General features: G+C 32.0%; 6 protein-coding genes across 6 annotated transcripts; 3 read left to right on the top strand and 3 right to left on the bottom strand.

Moving 5' to 3' along the window:
• Positions 1-412: 412 nt before the first annotated feature.
• mrpl21 (bL21 family ribosomal protein) lies at positions 413-895 on the top strand (the record flags this gene model as incomplete). Its single annotated transcript, XM_020577910.1, has 1 exon — positions 413-895. One exon carries the CDS (start codon positions 413-415, stop codon positions 893-895), a length of 483 nt encoding a protein of 160 aa, XP_020432358.1.
• Positions 896-984: 89 nt separating this feature from the next.
• fip1l1 (cleavage and polyadenylation specificity factor FIP1) lies at positions 985-3,583 on the bottom strand (the record flags this gene model as incomplete). The annotated part of the gene is made up of 4 exons (XM_020577909.1): positions 985-2,239; positions 2,301-2,367; positions 2,517-3,401; positions 3,526-3,583. 4 exons carry the CDS (start codon positions 3,581-3,583, stop codon positions 985-987), a joined length of 2,265 nt encoding a protein of 754 aa, XP_020432357.1.
• Positions 3,584-3,705: 122 nt separating this feature from the next.
• Positions 3,706-4,796, top strand: PPL_07061 (3beta-hydroxysteroid dehydrogenase; the record flags this gene model as incomplete). Its single annotated transcript, XM_020577908.1, has 2 exons — positions 3,706-3,711; positions 3,771-4,796. The coding sequence occupies 2 exons, from the start codon at positions 3,706-3,708 to the stop codon at positions 4,794-4,796; spliced, it is 1,032 nt and encodes a 343-aa protein (XP_020432356.1).
• A 175-nt stretch (positions 4,797-4,971) lies between these two features.
• Positions 4,972-7,063, bottom strand: zpr1 (ZPR1-type zinc finger protein; the record flags this gene model as incomplete). Its single annotated transcript, XM_020577907.1, has 6 exons — positions 4,972-5,937; positions 6,008-6,169; positions 6,260-6,325; positions 6,404-6,611; positions 6,921-6,945; positions 6,991-7,063. 6 exons carry the CDS (start codon positions 7,061-7,063, stop codon positions 4,972-4,974), a joined length of 1,500 nt encoding a protein of 499 aa, XP_020432355.1.
• Positions 7,064-8,395: 1,332 nt separating this feature from the next.
• Positions 8,396-10,792, top strand: gacI (RhoGAP domain-containing protein; the record flags this gene model as incomplete). The annotated part of the gene is made up of 5 exons (XM_020577906.1): positions 8,396-8,422; positions 8,466-8,538; positions 8,619-9,455; positions 9,566-10,443; positions 10,529-10,792. 5 exons carry the CDS (start codon positions 8,396-8,398, stop codon positions 10,790-10,792), a joined length of 2,079 nt encoding a protein of 692 aa, XP_020432354.1.
• Positions 10,793-11,048: 256 nt separating this feature from the next.
• PPL_07058 (WW domain-containing protein) lies at positions 11,049-17,830 on the bottom strand (the record flags this gene model as incomplete). The annotated part of the gene is made up of 9 exons (XM_020577905.1): positions 11,049-11,521; positions 11,585-11,779; positions 11,858-12,085; positions 12,130-12,656; positions 12,755-14,573; positions 15,045-15,212; positions 16,248-16,269; positions 16,408-16,439; positions 17,755-17,830. 9 exons carry the CDS (start codon positions 17,828-17,830, stop codon positions 11,049-11,051), a joined length of 3,540 nt encoding a protein of 1,179 aa, XP_020432353.1.
• Between the last annotated feature and the right edge of the window lie 977 nt (positions 17,831-18,807).

The raw sequence follows: 18,807 nt of genomic DNA, 5'->3' as shown, positions 1-18,807 counted from the left end.
ACAAATATTCAAAAACATCATTGCTAAATGTGTTGCACTATCAAACTATTTAATTTTGATTTTCATTAAAAAAGATGATGAAGAGATTTTTTATTTTTTTTTTTATAAAATAAATTATTTTATTTTTTTTAAAAAAAAAAATTAAAAATTATTTTTTTTACAAATTTGAACTTCATTCAAGATTTTTGTTTATTTTTTACTCTTTTGCCAAAAGTTTATTTAGTTATAAAAGTTGTTTATATATAATCAACAGGTATTTTATGATGAATAAAATAAATCTAAAAAAAGTTAAAAAAAATCAATAAATCAAATTAAAAAAAACTAAAAATTTTTTAAATAAAAACGAATCATTTCATTGTAGTTTTTTTTTTTTTTTCATTGATCATTCATTTTTATTTTTTTTTCATATAATATGTATAGTATATTAGGATTAGCAGTTCGATCATCTGGATCATTCCAGTCAACACTTCAAATTACATCAAAACAGCTATTTTCACAGAGAGCATTTTACAGTACTCAGAATTTAAATATTGTAAATAATAATAAAGAAAATGTGGTCGACAATTCATTTGCAGTAGTACACTTGGGTGGCAAACAGTACAAAGTCATTAAAGGAGATGTTATAATGTCAGATCGTATACATGTCGAAGTTGGTGAACACATTATATTGGACAAGGTTCTAATGCTCGGAACTAAAGAACAAACAATGATTGGTACTCCACTTGTTGATGGTGCCAAAGTACATGCATTCATCGAAGAACAATCAAAGGCCCCAAAGGTCACTATTTTCAAGAGAAAGAGAAGAAAGAATTACATGAGAACAACTGCTTTTACACCTTTGGCCACCGTATTAAGAATTGGTGACATCGTTTTGCAATCACCACCTCAAAATTAGATCTCACTTAAAAATACATCAAAAATAATAATAATAATAAACCAATAAATAATCTCTGTTTTTTTTAAAATAATAATAATAATATTTATTTATCTCCTTCTCTTTGATCTTTCATCCTCTTGATCTTCTAATTTTCTTTTATAATCAGTGTCACGAGATTGATAGGTATCTCTCGAAGATCTCCTCTCTGTGCTACCCCTACGTCTATCATCTTTTTTCCTATCATCACTTCTATTGTAATCGTCTCTATCTCTCTCTCTAATTTGATCTCTATCTCTGGTTTCTCTGTCTCTCTCTCTATCTCTGGTTTCTCTGTCTCTATCTCTATCTCTGTCTCTATCCCTTGGATCTCTATCTCTATCTCTGGTTTCTCTATCTCCTCTGTCTCTTTCCCTATCTCCTCTGTCTCTTCCAACGGTACCAGTATCTCTCTGATCTCTATCTCTCTCTCTGTCTCTATCTCTGCGTCTGTCATCGGGTTGGTTGGGGTTGTCATTGTAGGCAGCACCTCTAAAACCGCCAGGACCACGTGAATAATCTGGTGGAACACCGCCAGCATACGGAGGGATATAGCCACCTTGTTGTCTCATTATATGTGGTGGAACATGATTCATGTTGTCATGTTGCCAGGGTGCATTCTCTCTTTTTAAGGGTGCTCGTTTGGCCATCATATCTCTGTTGCTGTTACTAGCTATGTTGTTGTTGTTATTGTTATTGTTTGAGTTGGTTCCACCATTATTGTTATCTGTCATCATCAAAAACTCTGGTGGTAGTATATCATTCTTATTATCTTGATTCTTTGATTCGTAAGATTTGATCTTTCCGAGATTATTTTGCTCGGCTCTAATTTGGTTTTGTCTCTCACAATAAGCCTTCCATGTATCCTCTGTAAAATTATAGTTGAAATAGTCGGTGATGTCTGCACCTGGTTTGTTCCAAGGTTTATCGTCGAATGAGTCCAAGCTCACATCATAAATACTCTTTTGTGGTCTGTTTGTTTGAAAGTTGGTGTTGGTCTGTTTGGTAACATCATATTTGGCTCCTGAACCTGGTGTGATAGATGTGACACCCTTGATGTAACCTGGTTTGATAGCCGATCTTGCTGTTCTTCCTGATTCTACGATATCTGTATCTAGAACCAGATTTACATCATCATCGTCTTCGTCTTCTTCATCATCATCATCATCATCATCATCGTCTTCGTCTTCCTCACCATTACCAACATCTTCATTGTCATCTCGATTTTCATCATCACCATCATTCTCGCTCTGTTGTTGTGCATCATGTTCTGCTGATGGATCATCGTTCATTTCAATAGCAGTTTCATCATGTAACTGTGCAATTCTACCGATTGAGTTGTTTAGTATTCGATAATAAATCATTAAAAGTATATATATATACATACTGATCTTGATTTTCATGTTGATCATTCGATTCAAATGTATTACTGTTATTATCTATATCCGTCATGTCTAATAAAATTATTTTGATTGTTGAATTTATTTATATATATAAAAAATAAAAAATAAAAATAAAAATAAAAATAAAAAATAAAAATAAAAAAATAAGATTTATTTTAAAAATATTTTATTTTAAAATTTTAATAATTAGACAGATACACCTTGCTGTGATTTGATTGCCATTTCAATGATTTCATTTAAAAAGAAACTATCATTATGACCACCTTTTAATGCTTTTTCAGATATTGATTGGCTCGAAAAGTTTACACCACAATACTCCTGATATTGATCAATAGATCTCTGTGTGCCTAGTGAGTACTTTTCGATATCAGGTCGACCAATGTCATTGCTATCCGATGGTATTCCCATGATTTCTCTTAGACGATGATGACTCTTTTGCCTGTCTTCTTCGAATGATAGCTCTGTGAATGTTGGTCTGTGCGATCTTTTCCAGAGATGGAACAGAATTGCATGTGTCGGTGAATAGAAATCATAACCGGATGTCCAAAGTCTTGCAGACATTAGCATCTCCTCACCAAAGAATAGATGACAAAGATGTGGGTCATAATGTACTTCTGTGATCATGCTTCCATATGAAAAGCTAAAACCAGCTATCCAAAACAATGACTCTACTGGACTCTTTAACTTTGGAATAGCAGCCAATCTCGAACCCAATCGCAGCATCTTGTCTTGACTACCAAAACTACGAGCTACCAAAAGCGTTGGATATGTATAGTTTGGAAGATTATTGGGTAAAGTATAACCCATTGGATAAGCTGTGAGAACTGGCTTGCTTGACGGACACTGCTTGAGTTGATTGATCAGTATTTCATCCCATTCTTTAATGAATCTCATATGGCTGTCAATCTGTAGATAATATCTTTCACCTCTATATAATGTCTGACATAGGTATCTGGCCAAACAAGGTCCTTTTGCATCCCTATAATCCATCCTAATCGACGAGATATTACTTTCATATTGTGATAAATCTTCTTTAAAACAGTCTGCATCTTCATTATCTTTCATATCATATTGCCAACAGACACCTATATATATATCAGAGGCATTTTTTGCTTTGCTGAATAAATCTTTGATTGTGTGTTGACATTCTTTATTTTGTTTCAAACATGTGTTAGAATAAAGAAAAAAGTTGAATTTATTTCAACATACCACTATCTCTATAACTTGCGATAGATACAAATATTTTATTATTTGAATTTACAAACATGAATTTGTTTGGAAATTTTTTTTTGAAATACTTATTTTTTTGATGAGAATAGATTTTTTTTCAGTAAAACTCTCCAAACAAAAAAAAAACAAAAAACTTTTTCTTTTTATCAACATCATAAAATGAAGGTAAACAATAATTATTCTGCTATGATTGCAAGATCAATCTTCTAATTTGAAATATTTAGAAATATTTAGTAGTAGGAGGAAGTGGATTCCTTGGTAGATATATTGTTGAGGCACTTTTAGCACGCTCAGAAAGAGATGTTCATGTTTTTGATATAAGAAAATCTTTTGAAGACGAAAGAGTTACATTTCACATTGGAGACATCTGCAATATCGATGATCTAGTCGAAGCATGTAGAGGTGTCGATACAGTATTCCACACAGCATCACCAACACACGGTATGGGATACGACATCTACTATAAGGTGAACGTCACCGGCACGGAGAACCTGATCGAAGCCTGCAAACGTACACAAGTTAAACAGTTGATCTACACCAGTTCATCATCGGTGGTCTTCAACGGTAGCGATATCGTCAACGGAGATGAAACACTACCCTATGTAGACAAGCATCTCGACCCCTACAACAAGACCAAGGAGCTAGGTGAGAGAGCGGTACTCGCTGCCAACTCCACACTCTTGCTGACCTGTGCTATCAGACCAGCCGGTATCTTTGGACCTCGTGATGTACAGGGTTGGCCACAATACCTCAAGGCAGCCAAAGAAGGAAAGAACAAGTTTATGTTTGGCGACGGAAAGAACCTTTGCGATTGGACCTACATTGACAATGTCGTTCACGCTCACCTGCTTGCCGCCGACAAGATGACAGTGCACTCTGACATCCCAGGTCAAGCATACTTTATCACCAACGACGACCCTGTCATCTTCTGGGACATGCCAATCTATGCCTACGAAGCGTTCGGTTATGAAAGACCCAAGTACAAGGTACCATTCGGTGTTATCTATGTGATTGCATGGATGATCGATCTTGTAGTTGCACTTGCCAAGCTGTTTGGTGTCACATTACACCCGACCATTACACTGTTCCGTATCGTCTACTCTAACTCTACCCGTTACTTTAACATCTCAAAGGCAAAGCGTGACTTGAACTACAAGCCAATAGTAACCTACAAAGAAGGTCTAGAAAGAACCAAAGAATGGTTCAAAGCTAACTACTCAAGTTATATCAAAGATAAAAAGAAAAATTAATAATAATAATAATAATCATCATAATTATTATTTTCAATCAAACATCATAACATATTATATTTATTACGAACAATTCATAATTAATCGATCGATTGTTTCTTTAATAATTAGTAATAACAAAAAAAAATATAAATATCATTGGTTATAAATAAATTTTATTTTTAATCTTTTATAATCAATCAACGACCTTTGACTCTTTTAATTCTTTGTTTTCCTCTTGTTTCTCTTCTTTTCCTTCTTGTTCTTGTTCCTCTTCGTTTTTATCAATATTTCTATAGTTTTCAGTGTTGATATCGTTAAGACCCAACTCTTCGTTTTGATCGAAAGTACGCTCGTAATCCTCGGAATCCAAGTTGGGATCAGGATCTGGTGCATATAAACTTTGAATGTAACTGTTGGATACTGGGTCGTCGATGATCAAAGTGAATTTCTTCTCACCGTTAATGTATGCATCGAGAGTACCCATGATTTCGTTGTAACGTGTACGAGTTGTGACGTCTGCACTGTCACCACGGAAGAAAGGATTCTTCTCGAGTTCCTCACGAATCGTACTGAGAAGACCTTCGATCGTTGTGAATCTACCACCGAGCGATCCATGGGTGATCTCAATATCCAACTCCTTGAGGATGGCATTAGCAGTCTCTGACTTGAGTACGTCTCTCGAGAGATCCTCTGCTGTTTCAACACGCAACGTCAATATCCTTCCAGTCGGCTCGATAGCACCACCCGGCTTGATTTCATTTGTCTTGTATCCACATTCTTCGCAGTTGAAAGCCATGAGTACGACATTCTTAAAGTAGGGAATGTCAGTCATTACCATGTTGATAACACCCATGTGCCCGCAGAAAGTACATGAGTTGGGAAGGTGTAAAACTTCACGGTCTTCCAACGGTTGGTTTGTCAACTGTGGTTCGGCAACGACTTGCTCTTGAAGTCCCAACATTGCGTTTTGTTCTGCAGTTCTAGCAAACTTGGTAATTGTTAGATTTGGATCGGCTTTTGGTGCCATTGGGTTCTCCACATAAGAGTTACCCGATGGATCATCAATGACAATGGTAAATGGTTTCTCTACATTCATCAAATCTACAAGTTTAGTAACAAATTCCACAATCTTTGTTGCTGATTCGATATCTCCGTCTTCCTATTTTTTTTTAATATAAATATTATTATTATTATTATCAAACTATAAACTACCTATGTATTTGACATACTCTCTTTAGACGAGCAGCTTGGTTCAAACCTTCAATCGATTGTTGAATGAATCCTTCAATAGTATTTAAACAACCTCTTTGAGTTGATGGTGGGATTTCAAAATCTAAAATAGGTATTGAAATAGTTGCAGAGTCCATCTTTACGATTTGTCTATTCATATCCTGATAATGATTATTATGATACATATTGTATTGATATTAGTTAGATGACCGTTTTGTATTGTTTTCTAATTTGTATGTTAATAAATATACTTGACGAGATTGTAAGTTCAATTCTATATGAACACCTTTATCAGCGATTGCACCTCCACTTTGTACCTAAAATATTGAAATACAAACAAATAAATGTGAACAACAAGATCTTTGATTATAGTAGTAATATTAATGATTACGTACCTCTGAGGATTTAAAACCACACTCTGGGCATTCGAATGCCAACAAGATGATCTCTCGGAAGAATGGAATTTTGGTGAGTAGAATCTTGGTGATACCTTGTTCGTAGTGACAGTTCATACAGAGACTCTCGATCTCTTCGACTGAAGAAGTATGTGAGAGATCTTTGAACTCCTCTGGTGGTTGTTGTGTAGTATCAGTATCACTCATCCTATTGTTATGAGTTGGTATGTAATAGTAAGAATATCAAAATAAAAAACGAAATGTGCACTTGTTTTGGGGTGAAAATTTTAAAAAAAAAAATTATTTTTAATTGAGATTTTTGCCAGAATTTGAATATTTTTCATCTTTCAATTATTTTTCTTTAAAAAGAAACAATTCAGGAACTGTTTTCAAAAGATCCTTTTTTGGCTGATCATTCTTAAAATCAAGAAGCCCATGGAAATTATTGTTTTGAACTACAAATCATACAATAAAAGTTAGAAATATTTATTGTCAATATACATTTATTTTAATATACGAACCTTTCTCAATCTTTCCAGACTCTTTATTGATATAAATCATGCTTCCAATCTGATCCATGTTAATACTGCCGTCTTTTGGTAGATAAACTTTAACATTACCGTGTATAGTTTTTATAACATGTAGTTCAAAGTCGGTCATGTTGAACTTAGACAATGTTTTGCCAATTATGAATATTTTCGACATTTGTGAATTTGTAGTAAAGACTTTACGGTGATAATAATTGTTGCTTTTGTTATAAATTTAATAAAAAAATTAGTTAATTATTCATGATTTTATAGTTTTCATCGCCTGTTGAAATTTAGTTTTCGATTCTTCAAATGACCAAAAAATAAATTGTCAATCACCAGCTCATGAGTTTTTATTTGAGAAAAAAAAGTATTATCAACAAAGAAAATGTTGATTGACAAATAGATATTATTTTTTACATTTATTCGGTCTTTGATTAAAATAATTTATAGTTTTATGATTAACAAACTCAACACTTGAGAATTGAGTTTTTATTTTTATTAGTTTTTATTTTTGATGCAAACAAAACTCTATAAAAAGGTCAAGCATCCATTCAATAATTCATCAATCAAATATGTCTAACTCTCGTAATCATAATAATTTATTATCTAAGGTCCATCCAAAGTATATCCCCAAAATTGGTATTCGAATGGGATATTCCATAGAAAGTCCCCATGAAAGATATTTAAGGATAATGAGAGAATATAATAAAAGTTTAGGTAAGTATTAAGAAAATAATTGTTATTCATATTAATAATTTAACTAATATAATTTTAGGAAAAAAGTTAAAAGAGGGAAACCTTGTAACTCCAAAAGAAAAAGATATCTTTATATTAATAATATTTAATGATCCGACCCCAGGTCCCACCCCTTCTAGTGGAGCCAAGACATATATAGATCAAGATGAAGATATTTAATTAACTTGACATTAAATATCTCTTTTGAAAAAAAAATAAAATGTTTTTGGTTTTCAAGGTTTTAAATTTGTTTATAATTACTCCTGCTGTTTAACAAAACCGAATAAATAAGATAGATTGACTAAATTTTTTGTATGCAAGATCGATAATTTCATTGAGGTCAATGAATGCTTAAAATAGTTTTTAATTATTATAAAAATTTTGCAAAAAATAAAAATATTAAAAATGGTTTTTGGCAATTTAATTGGATCAAAATTTAACCAACATATACACCCATTTTATTCGTTACATTGTATTTTTTTATCAATAAATTCATATTTTAATTATTCTTATTATTACTATTATTTCTAACTTCAACACTATACATGTATTAATAGAAAACAAAATCAAAGCCAAATCAATCAAAATAAAAATAAAAATAAACATTAATTTTAGAAAACTAAATAAGATTAATCAGACAGATAGAAAGAAAAATGAATAATATAAAATCACTTGGAAGAAAAAAATTAAATTCACCTGAAACAGATGAAATCTATAATGTAATAAAATGTTTAAAATTTTTGGTGGAATGAATGTATTTATTAATAGAGGTGACTAATTCAAATCCAATTTTATAGAGAATTACAGATCATACTTCATTGATGGATGAATTACAAAAGAATTTGGAAAAACAACAACAACATTTCTTTGGTATGATGAAACAACATTGTTTAGCATAACACTTGTGGAAATATTAATTAATTAATGTTGAATTCTATTATCTATTTTAGCAACATCACAACATTCAAAGACAATTTCAGAATCACTCAGAAAGTATTCAGAGACATCGTCGGGATTCAACAGTAGAATTCCATTGAGTGATTGTATGCAACGTGCCACAGAATGGCAGAACACAATGAGTGACTGTTTCAATCATTTGGGAAATGTGCTCTACGATAGAACCACTCAGCCACTGAAAGAAACCATTCGTATTCAATTGGAGATGGTCAAAGAGGCCAAAAAGCGCTTGAAAAAGATGGCTCCCGAGAACCAGTCGTCGTCGTCAAAGATCGATTTCCGCAAGGAGACCGAAGCCTATGAGCGCGCCGCCAAAGAAACCGTACAGCTCTACAACGACTCGGAACTGGCACTGGAGAACTCGGCCGTACAAACCATACTCTCTGCGTACGAGGCATACTATGACTTTTTCCAAAAGGGTGCATTCCAGATGGCCCGTATCAAAGTGGATATCGACAACTACCGAAAGATCATATTGGAAACAAACAAGGTCGCCGCCAAACTCAGAAACTATATACCGAGAAAAACATTTGGAATCAAGTTGGAGGAGGTGTTTGCACGTGAGGCACACCGTTCCATTCCGATGTTCCTCGAGGAGATCTTCAAGTACCTCGAGAAGAACGCGCCTTCCGTCGAAGGTATCTTTAGAATTAGCGCAGGAAAATCGGCAATCGAAGCACTCCAACAAAAGATTGAAACCAACCAGCCGTTGGATCTCCACACTATCCTCGATACACATGTAGTTTCTTCAGTTCTCAAATCATTTTTCAGATCATTACCAGAACCTTTAATTTATTATTCAAATTATCAGAAATATCTATCATTATCAAGTAAGTTGTTGATCAAATAGTTATGTTTTTAGATTGTTGTTTGTTTGGAAATATTAATGTTTTGTTTTTTCTTTTCTACTTTCTTTCTTTACTCTTATTGTTTCCTAAAGGTCAACCACAGAATACACATATTACAGAGTTGAAAAGATTGATTTCATCGCTGCCAGTTGCAAATCAAATTGTATTGAAGAATGTTTTTGCATTGTGTAATACTATAAAGCATCACAAGGATGTGACAAAGATGGATTTGAATAATTTGGCAGTGGTGATTGCACCGAATCTAATGGAATCGATTCCCAATCTAAAGGCAGAGGATATTCAAAAGCCAGAGACCTTTGCAGAGTTCAATTCATTGTTTATCTTGTTGGTGGAGAATCACCAATATATATTCCCATCGCAATCGAATCAAGATCTCTCTGCCAGTAGAATAAGAGCACAGACAGAGTCGGCCGTCTCAAAGCCACTGCCCGCCACACCACTAAAGTCATCGACTGCCAACATGTCACCGACATTGACATCCGTCTCCACTACACCGACATCGACATCAACACCCAATCTCCAACAAGAAGTTGCAACCGATTCAACACCACATGCAATACCTGTATCATCACCAACCATCCCAACAGCATTAACAGCAACAACAAACAACAATAATAACAATGTACAAACACCACCAGATCATCAACAAAACAACAATGAAAGTAGTAATACACCAACAGTTTTTAGTCCATCAACTACATTATTGAATGAATTGGATCAAGATACAGCTACAGTTATAACACCTCCGCGATTCTCCTCACCTATGGATAAGAAGAAAAAGAGTATACTACTGACTAGAGACGATGGTGACATATTAAAGCCAATAGATATGCAGATTCACTTTATGAATATCAACAGTAACTTTACCAAACTTAAAACCATTGTAGAAAATATTAAAACAACAGAAGAAGGAATCTATTTAATTAAATTATCTAAAAAGATTTCTGATGTAAGTAATAACAAATATTTAAATATTAATATATATAACTTTTTTACTAATCATTGTTTTATTAATGATTAATCTATTATAATAGATATCAAGTATAATTCAAAGAATTACAAAGTATTCATTCAAACGAGATAAACCAACAGTACATATTGATGATGATAAGATTGCCAAAGCTAAAAAGACATTGATATACACTCATGACAATAATATCGATCTAATTGAAGATGCTAAAATAATTTATGAAACCTGTGAAAATATCGATATCTGTAAAGAACTAGAAGAACACATCGAACAATTAGATGCAATTTTAATTAGTGAAATCGATATTATCACAAGACAATCATCATAACTTGTAAACTAAACTTTAATAAATAAATAAATAAAAATAAATAATAATAATAATAATGATAACAACTTAAATCAGTTCATTTATAGATTTATATATTAAATCTATTCATTCTATATACATATTGTTTATTTTAAATTTTAGCAAATTGTATTATTATAATATATGTTATTAATTATTTAAATGTTTGTCTTTTGTTTGTTTGTTTGTTTGTTCTTTTTTTTTTTTTATATATTAGTTATTAATTTGTAGGTTAATTTTAACCGGGTGGAGTTTGTTGTGGAGTTAGAATGGGTGAGGTTGATTGTGATTGATTCGATGGTGTTGAAGTGTATGGTGTTGTTTGGTTACTTCTTTCCTCTTCCAGTGGTGGTATTAGATTGCTAAGGTTGTTGACGCTATCATTCTCGGCGTCACTTCGAGAGCTTGTAAAAGACTTGGCAGGACCACTTGGAATCTCAGCAAAGATAAAGTCAAAGTCCTCTATGAATGTCTGCATGATTCCGCATAGGACTTGAGTCTCTGTCATCAGTGCCATACGATCAAGTGTTGGTTGTCTTGGCTTGAGAATGGTCGGACCAAACACAATACTTAAATTCTTTGGATCCATTCTATTGACCGCGTAGTTCTCCGATATCTTTACGAGTAAATCGACCAACTTGGTCAACACAATTCTATTATCACTTGGTATCTTCCAACATATATTTCTAATTGTATCTGCATCTTCATTTTCTATAATAATATAAATAATGAGTTAATACTATCGATTATTATTAAATTATTATTATTACATACTCCATGCATCCAACATTGGTAAAAAGAATTCGTAATGTATCAATGGTGGATCCAATGATCTTAGATAGTGTTTAAGAGCATTCGAGACATTGTGTATTTCGAAATTCAAATTTGGGTCGTGTGAGAATGATTTAACGATTTGTCTAACTGTATCCATATTTCCTGAAATTCTAAATATATTTTCTGTGTTCAATGCTATTTGTTAAAGTTAAAAATAATATTAATATATTATTCGATCGAACTATGCTAAAATTATAAAGTATGATGATTTACCATTAGCTTCTAAATGATTTATAACCTTCTCAAATACATCTCTTCTAAATGGTGGTGTATCTTTACTCTTTCCAAATAATTTACTCATTTTACTTGATGATTTATTCTTTTTTATCTTTTTCTTTTTCTTTTTCCTTTTCTTTCTCCTTCTCTTTTCCTTCTCTTTTTCTTTCTCTTTTTCCTTTTCTTTTCCTTTTCCTTCTCCTTCTCCTTTTCTTTCTCTTTCTCCTTCTCTTTATCTTTATCTTTACCTAATATACTCTTAAATTTACCTATTTTCTTTTTAGATTTCTTTTCATCGATTGAATCTAAATCATCTAGATGATTGCTGTGTGTAGATGATGAACCATCGTATATACCATTCTCTTCCAAGATGTCTTCACAACTATTCTTTCTTGGTGATCGAAGTGATGTTAATAGATCACTTGGCACTGGTGTGAGTTCATCATCGACGATCTTTTCGAATTGACCCGAGGTACGACTGCTCTTCTTTGTACCTGCTTTTGTCAGCAGCTTTAGAATTCCACTGTGACTCTTTAGATCCTTTGTACTTCCACTATTGCTATTGGTAATACTATTCTCTCTAGCTTCACGTTCTCTTTCCTTTTCTCTTTCCTTTTCTCTTTCCTTCTCCTTCTTCTTACTAACGACAGGCAGTGGAGTGGACGACGATCGTTGATGTACAGGTGTAACACCGGATGGTGTTCTCTTTGTTACTGACGAATTGTCAGTATCTATCGAATAATCATCAACATCAAGTTCTGAACTACTTAATCCTTTTCTAAAATCACTTAATTCACTTTTTTTAAAATAGATAGATAGATAGATAGATTAATTAGTTATTGTTTTTGCTTTTTGTTTCAAATAAATAGTTAACTAACTAATAATAATATATACCTTGTATCACTATTTGTATCAGCTGATACTAAATTATGTTCATAACCAACAATATTGGAGAGTGTTTCGAATTTACTACGAAGTTGGTAGAGTTGATTTTTAGATTCAATCTTGACTAGTTCCTCCCATTTCAATCTCTTTTCGTATCGAGAGAGTTCTCTTGCCAAGTCTTCGAAACCATCGAGAGTAGGACGATATATACTGTTACTGCTGTTGCTGTGTTTGAAACTACCTGCATTGCTTCCACCATTCGGTAATCGATTGGCATTCTGCAGCTGCTCCAACTCTCTTTCCAGTTTTACACGCTTTTCATATTCCTCTTGATACTTCTGTTTCATTTCAAAGTACAGATCTCTCAATATACTATGGTTGAGAGCACACCTCGAAGAATTACAAGTTTCACCAACTCTCAATATACCTTCATTTTCATATGGACTTGAAGATTGTTGATAATGCTGTTGTTGCTGCTGCTGCTGTAGCTGCTGTTGAAATTGTTGAAGTTGTTGTTGTCTATGATTCTGTATATTTTGTTGTTGTTGTTGAATATGATTCTTTAATATTCCATTTAAATTGTTGTTACTATTATTGTTATTGTTGTTGTTATAGTTTGGTGATTCACTGTTGTTGTAGACAATGGTTGTTGTTAAACAGGGTGGTGATGATAATGTACTTAGTGATGAGGAGAGTGGTGGTTTATAACTGGAATGTCTACGTGTTCTTGTTGCTCCTTCCATATCGGATGCACCATCTTTCATTAGCATTCTGTCTTCGAACGATGCGTCCAGTCTTCGGGGTGGCGAATGGAGTGTCGATACGTGATGTCGGAATTTCGATGCTTTCAAATCGAGTCGTAGTGTCTCCAGGACGTGATAGGTGTTGAATGGATTACTCGGCAGCTTCACTCCACTCTCACGTTTGGCTTCCGCGCCACCGAGTATCATGAGTCGCGACGAAATCGAAATACAAACATGACCGTAGCGCGGAGACGGCGACTGTCCGGAAGTTGTTTTTATCAATGTCCAGGTGAGTGACTCTGTATCCAATACGTAGAGGTCGATATCGTGATTGCCTGTAATCGGGTGATTGACACCGCTCAGACTTCCACCGTATACAAAAATACGCGATCCAATCACTGTAGCGGTGTGTCCGCAACGCGGGGTTGGCGCGTCACCCTGTGTCTCGGGTTGAGTCCACTCCATGCCGTCGATGTTGAAAATGTGTAGATCGTTGTAGAGATGAGTGCCATCGTATCCACCAAATATAAATATTCTAGAACCAACTACATTACAGGTGTGGTAGTAACGTGGTGATGGTGGAACACCTCTGTTTGCACCCGGTGTAATCACAGAGAATGGCAGGATGCCACTCGAGCTGTGACCAGTCGATGGTATCGGAGGAGATGTCTGATTTGAAAACGTTGACACTGTGAACTGACTGGATTTCGACAGCGGTGAAGGACTGCTCGGTATCTGTATCGCACCTCTCAAAATATTACTACTCAAAACACTATCGTCATTGGACAGAATCATATTACCATTACTATTATTACTATTATTATTACTATTGTTATTTCCACGTGGAGATGAATGTGATATTGTAGAAGAACGACTACGTGAAGATACAACCGGTGAGTAGAAAGTTGGTGATGAAAAACTTAGATTACTATTTGTGGTGAGAAGTGTTTGGTTGACTGGAGAAGAAGGTGAACTTGATACTTGTTGTTGTTGTTGTAATTGTTGTTGTTGTTGTTGTAACTGGTGTTGTTGTTGATAATCATGTAGTGGTTGTTCACTATCTAGTCTAGTCCATTGATTTCTCTCTGTATGAAAAAAATAGTAGTCGTTGAGTGGCTTTGACTTGTGTTGCCCACCGAAAACAAAGAGATAGTTATCATTGAGAAGAACGGTAGAGTGGCCGTAGCGACCGAGTGGCGGAACATCACCGGTCACCTTTGGTTTCGACCAGCTATAGCTAACAGTATTGAATTGATACATGTCGTTCGAGATGGACATCAGTGGTGGCGAAGTCGTTGGTTCGCCAGAGAGTGTCATCGACAAGCTGGCAGTCTGTCCACCGAATACAAACATCTTTCTGCCAACCTGTGTTGCTGTGTGTCCACATAGAGGTGGAGGTGTCGTTCCACTTGTCTGTAATTTTACCAAACCATTCGATTGATCTAATATAGTTTATAAATATTGTTTTTTTTTTTTTTTTTTTTTTTTGTTATTGGAAAGGTGTGGTGTAAGCGAAAAGTGATTGTTTTACAAATGTTCATCTGAAAGTAACATACTTGTTGTATTTAATAAATAAGAGTTGTTTGTAATACGATCATTTATAATATCGTATCCACCGAATATCACTATATCACGCTCACCAGAGATCGTTGCAGAATGGCCGTAGAGTGGCAGTGAAACATCTGGTAGTTTCGAAAGTTTTAAAGCTGTCCAACTCATCTTTGCTTTTTTTTAACTTTTTCTCTCTCTTCTGTGTTGTCAATATCTTTCAATATTCACACTCTCTATATTTCACAATTAACTAATTATAACTAAATTGAAATATAGATATGTTTTATTTGTCTATCTATTTATATTGAAGAGTTAAGAATGGAAGAAAGAAAGATATTAATTACTTTTAACTAATTGATAGTGCATTAATTAAGTGATTAGTTGATTGGATTGATTAATGGTTGGGCAAATACGAGGATTAATATGAAAATGCGGATGAAATTAATCAAATTTGATTAATTGATTATTTTTTAAGTTTTTTTTTTTTTTTTTTTTTTGTTTTGACTATGATTCGACTGAGCGATAGAGGGTTATGATTGACTAACTTGATTTTGATTTACTTTTTTTAAATAAATAGCCTCAAATTTTATTTGAATTGTTCAATTTCCAAAACACCTATTTTTCACCGATGATAAATTTAAAGTTATTTGAAGTTTCTTTTTTTTTTTTTTAATTTATTAAATTTTATTTAATTAAAAAATAATCGATCTATTATAGATATCCAAATCATAAAATAATATTAGATCTATAGAAAGTTTGTTCTAAAATACATTTAAAGAAATAAAAATATAATAATACAAAATTGTAATTATCATAAAAATAATATTCCCAAAATTAAGTTGATTTTGTTTTATTATTGTGCTAAACTGTTTTGATTGTTGATAAAGGGAAGTCAAACAATTGTGGTAACAATATTTTGTTTATTTGATTAGGCAACCTAGTGGATTGAATTTGCTTTTATTGACTTACAGATACAACAACAGATATATAACAATAAATATATAAAATAAAATTCTTATTATTAATTATTACAATTTCTATTTTATTTAAAATAAGAGGAAAAAAATTGAAAGAAATATATTTTTAAACATTATTGTTTTTTTTTTAATGTTATTTATTTATTTTATTTTTTTATAATATAATACATTGATATAATATTAATCATATTAATAAACATAAACATAAACAAAACACACACAAACACATACTTATTCCACACTCAAATTCTCTCTAATCAAACAAACACATCACTCACTAAATCACTAACACCCACACCCACACACAAACACAAAAACACACACAAACACATAATCAAATCACACAATAACATAGCATTAACTCACTACCACTGTTTTTAAAATCACATACACATCCTATTAATATATCTATAAATATATCTGCTAATCAAATATTAATTTCAATGTGGTATTCCCTGTACCCCATCATCATCACCAATAAGATCACCTTTGGTTCATTGGGCAAGCATGAGATTCTTCTACTTTAAAGCATATACTCTCTACATACCTACACTACCATTATCAATCTTTACAATGCATTTTGTTGACAAAAAAGAAATGAAAATCAAGTCTTTCTAAACACACCTATCTTTATTCTACAACCTAACCTAACTGTCGAAACAATTTAATGTGTGTGCGTGTGTAGTTAGAATCTATTGAGAACCAATAACAATAGGCAACTTTTCCTGACTTTTAATTTAATTGATTTTATAATCAATCTTTTCAATTGTCACAATATTCTTAAGTAATGTATACCAGGTTAAGAGATTGGTAATTGATACTTAATTTAATAATGTCTGTACTCAAAACAACAATTGTTTTAAATTTCGATAAACTTGAAATTTCTTTATACAATTTTAAATTAAGCAATTCCCAATAAATAGTCCACCGATTTAAGAGCCTTTTCTTTGCATTACGTACAAGGGAGATTTCAAAGAAGAACAACAAAAAAAACAACAATTTTGAAGATAAAACTTTTAGTTGAATGGTATTGTATTTATATTCATAGATTTTCTTTCTACTTAAGAATTAGTTCAACTTTGATTTTTCAACTAATCAATTTATTGAAAAAACTAAAAAATCATTTTATCTTTTAAAATTTTTTATTGAACAAGCAACTCAAGTTAATAAATTTTCGTTTTCAAATCAATAATAATAATATCTTTTGTATTATTTATTAAACATTTGGAAAAATAATATCATTTTTATTTAAAATTTCTATTTTTTTTGTTTTTGTTTTTGTTATTCTGTTATTTTAGAGAACTGGGTAAAAACAACCTGATCTAATTTTATTTGTAGTGAAAAAATTACCAATTTTTTTTTATTTAATTATAATACAATTCAACGAAATGTTTGCAAAAATTTTTTACTACAAATAAATTCAGCGAATGACCAAGATTGTTTTTTGCAATTTATTTGATTGCTCTCTGTATTTCCCCCCCTTCTCACCTAATTTCCACTTTGCACTTAAAATTAAGTTTGGATAATGTTGGTATTTATCGAAAATCAATCCAAGATTCAAAGATTTGCTTTTTTTTTTTGACATCTGACATGACGATTCTTCATATTGGATTTATTTTATTTTATTTATTTATTTATTTTATTTTCTAATGAGAAGGTTTGTTTGAGACCTTTTTTTTCTTTTTTAGATTCTAAAAAATAAAAATAAAATAAAAATAAAAATTAAATAAATAAATACTAACTTCGTTTAGTGTTAAAAATTTATTGTATTGTAAAAAATAACAAAGTAAGTATTTTTCATTCATTGTCAACATATTTTTTTTTTTTTTTTTGAAGACCTGCGCAACAACTTCATTGTTTGCCTGACAAGGTTGTCACCACCTTTTTTTGTTTGTAAAAAAAGTTATTTTTGTTTTATGTGTACCAAAAATTGTAAGACATCATCGTTGATTTTTTAATCGCGATTAAAAACCTCTTGATTTCAATCCAAACCATCAAAAAAAAATGTTTGAAAATTAAAAAAAAAAAAAAAAAAAAAAAACAAAACAACCACGATCAAATTAAAATTAAAAAAAAAAGCACCAAATTATTTTTCATTTAAAATAAATCTAAATATATTCATTCATAATTAACAATAGTAGAAATATGCGAAATTAATATTTAGAATAAGTAGTCAGTAGTTAATATTTCATTTATCAAAATTGTAAGAAATTAAATCAACAAAGCATTTAGATTGAATAATTTGAACATCATCATTACATTATATTTCAGCAGTTAATATTTCAATTATAAAGATCATACATTTAAAAAAGTTATTAGTGTGATTGGATTAGTTTTTATATCTCATTTTTAATTGATTTTGAAATTTTAATCATATCAAACACATACACACACTACCAAATTAACAACAACAACAACTACCACTCATATCAATATAATGATATTGATATAATATCAATAACAACCAAAACAATAACCAACACACCACTACCACAAAAGTAATTACTCATCAGTAATCTGATACATATGGCTTACCCACAGACATGACCCTGATGTTTTATACCAACCCCTACCCCCTACTCTCTCTCTTTAGCATGTAACACTTATTTTACCTCTTTGACACTTTTATTTACAATTATAATTTCTAAAGTAACAATCCCCCAACTATGTTTACTCTGAAAATTATTCTTTTCACTCCAACACCTTTACTCTTTTAATTTTATATTATAATAATAATCAATCAAATCAAATCAAATATCAATTAATTGATTGTGAATGAATGATCCAGTCA

Source organism: Heterostelium album (genome assembly GCF_000004825.1).
Source record: "Heterostelium album PN500 unplaced genomic scaffold PPL_scaffold6, whole genome shotgun sequence".
Lineage (NCBI taxonomy): Eukaryota > Evosea > Eumycetozoa > Acytosteliales > Acytosteliaceae > Heterostelium > Heterostelium album.
This window is presented reverse-complemented; position numbering and strand designations above follow the sequence as displayed.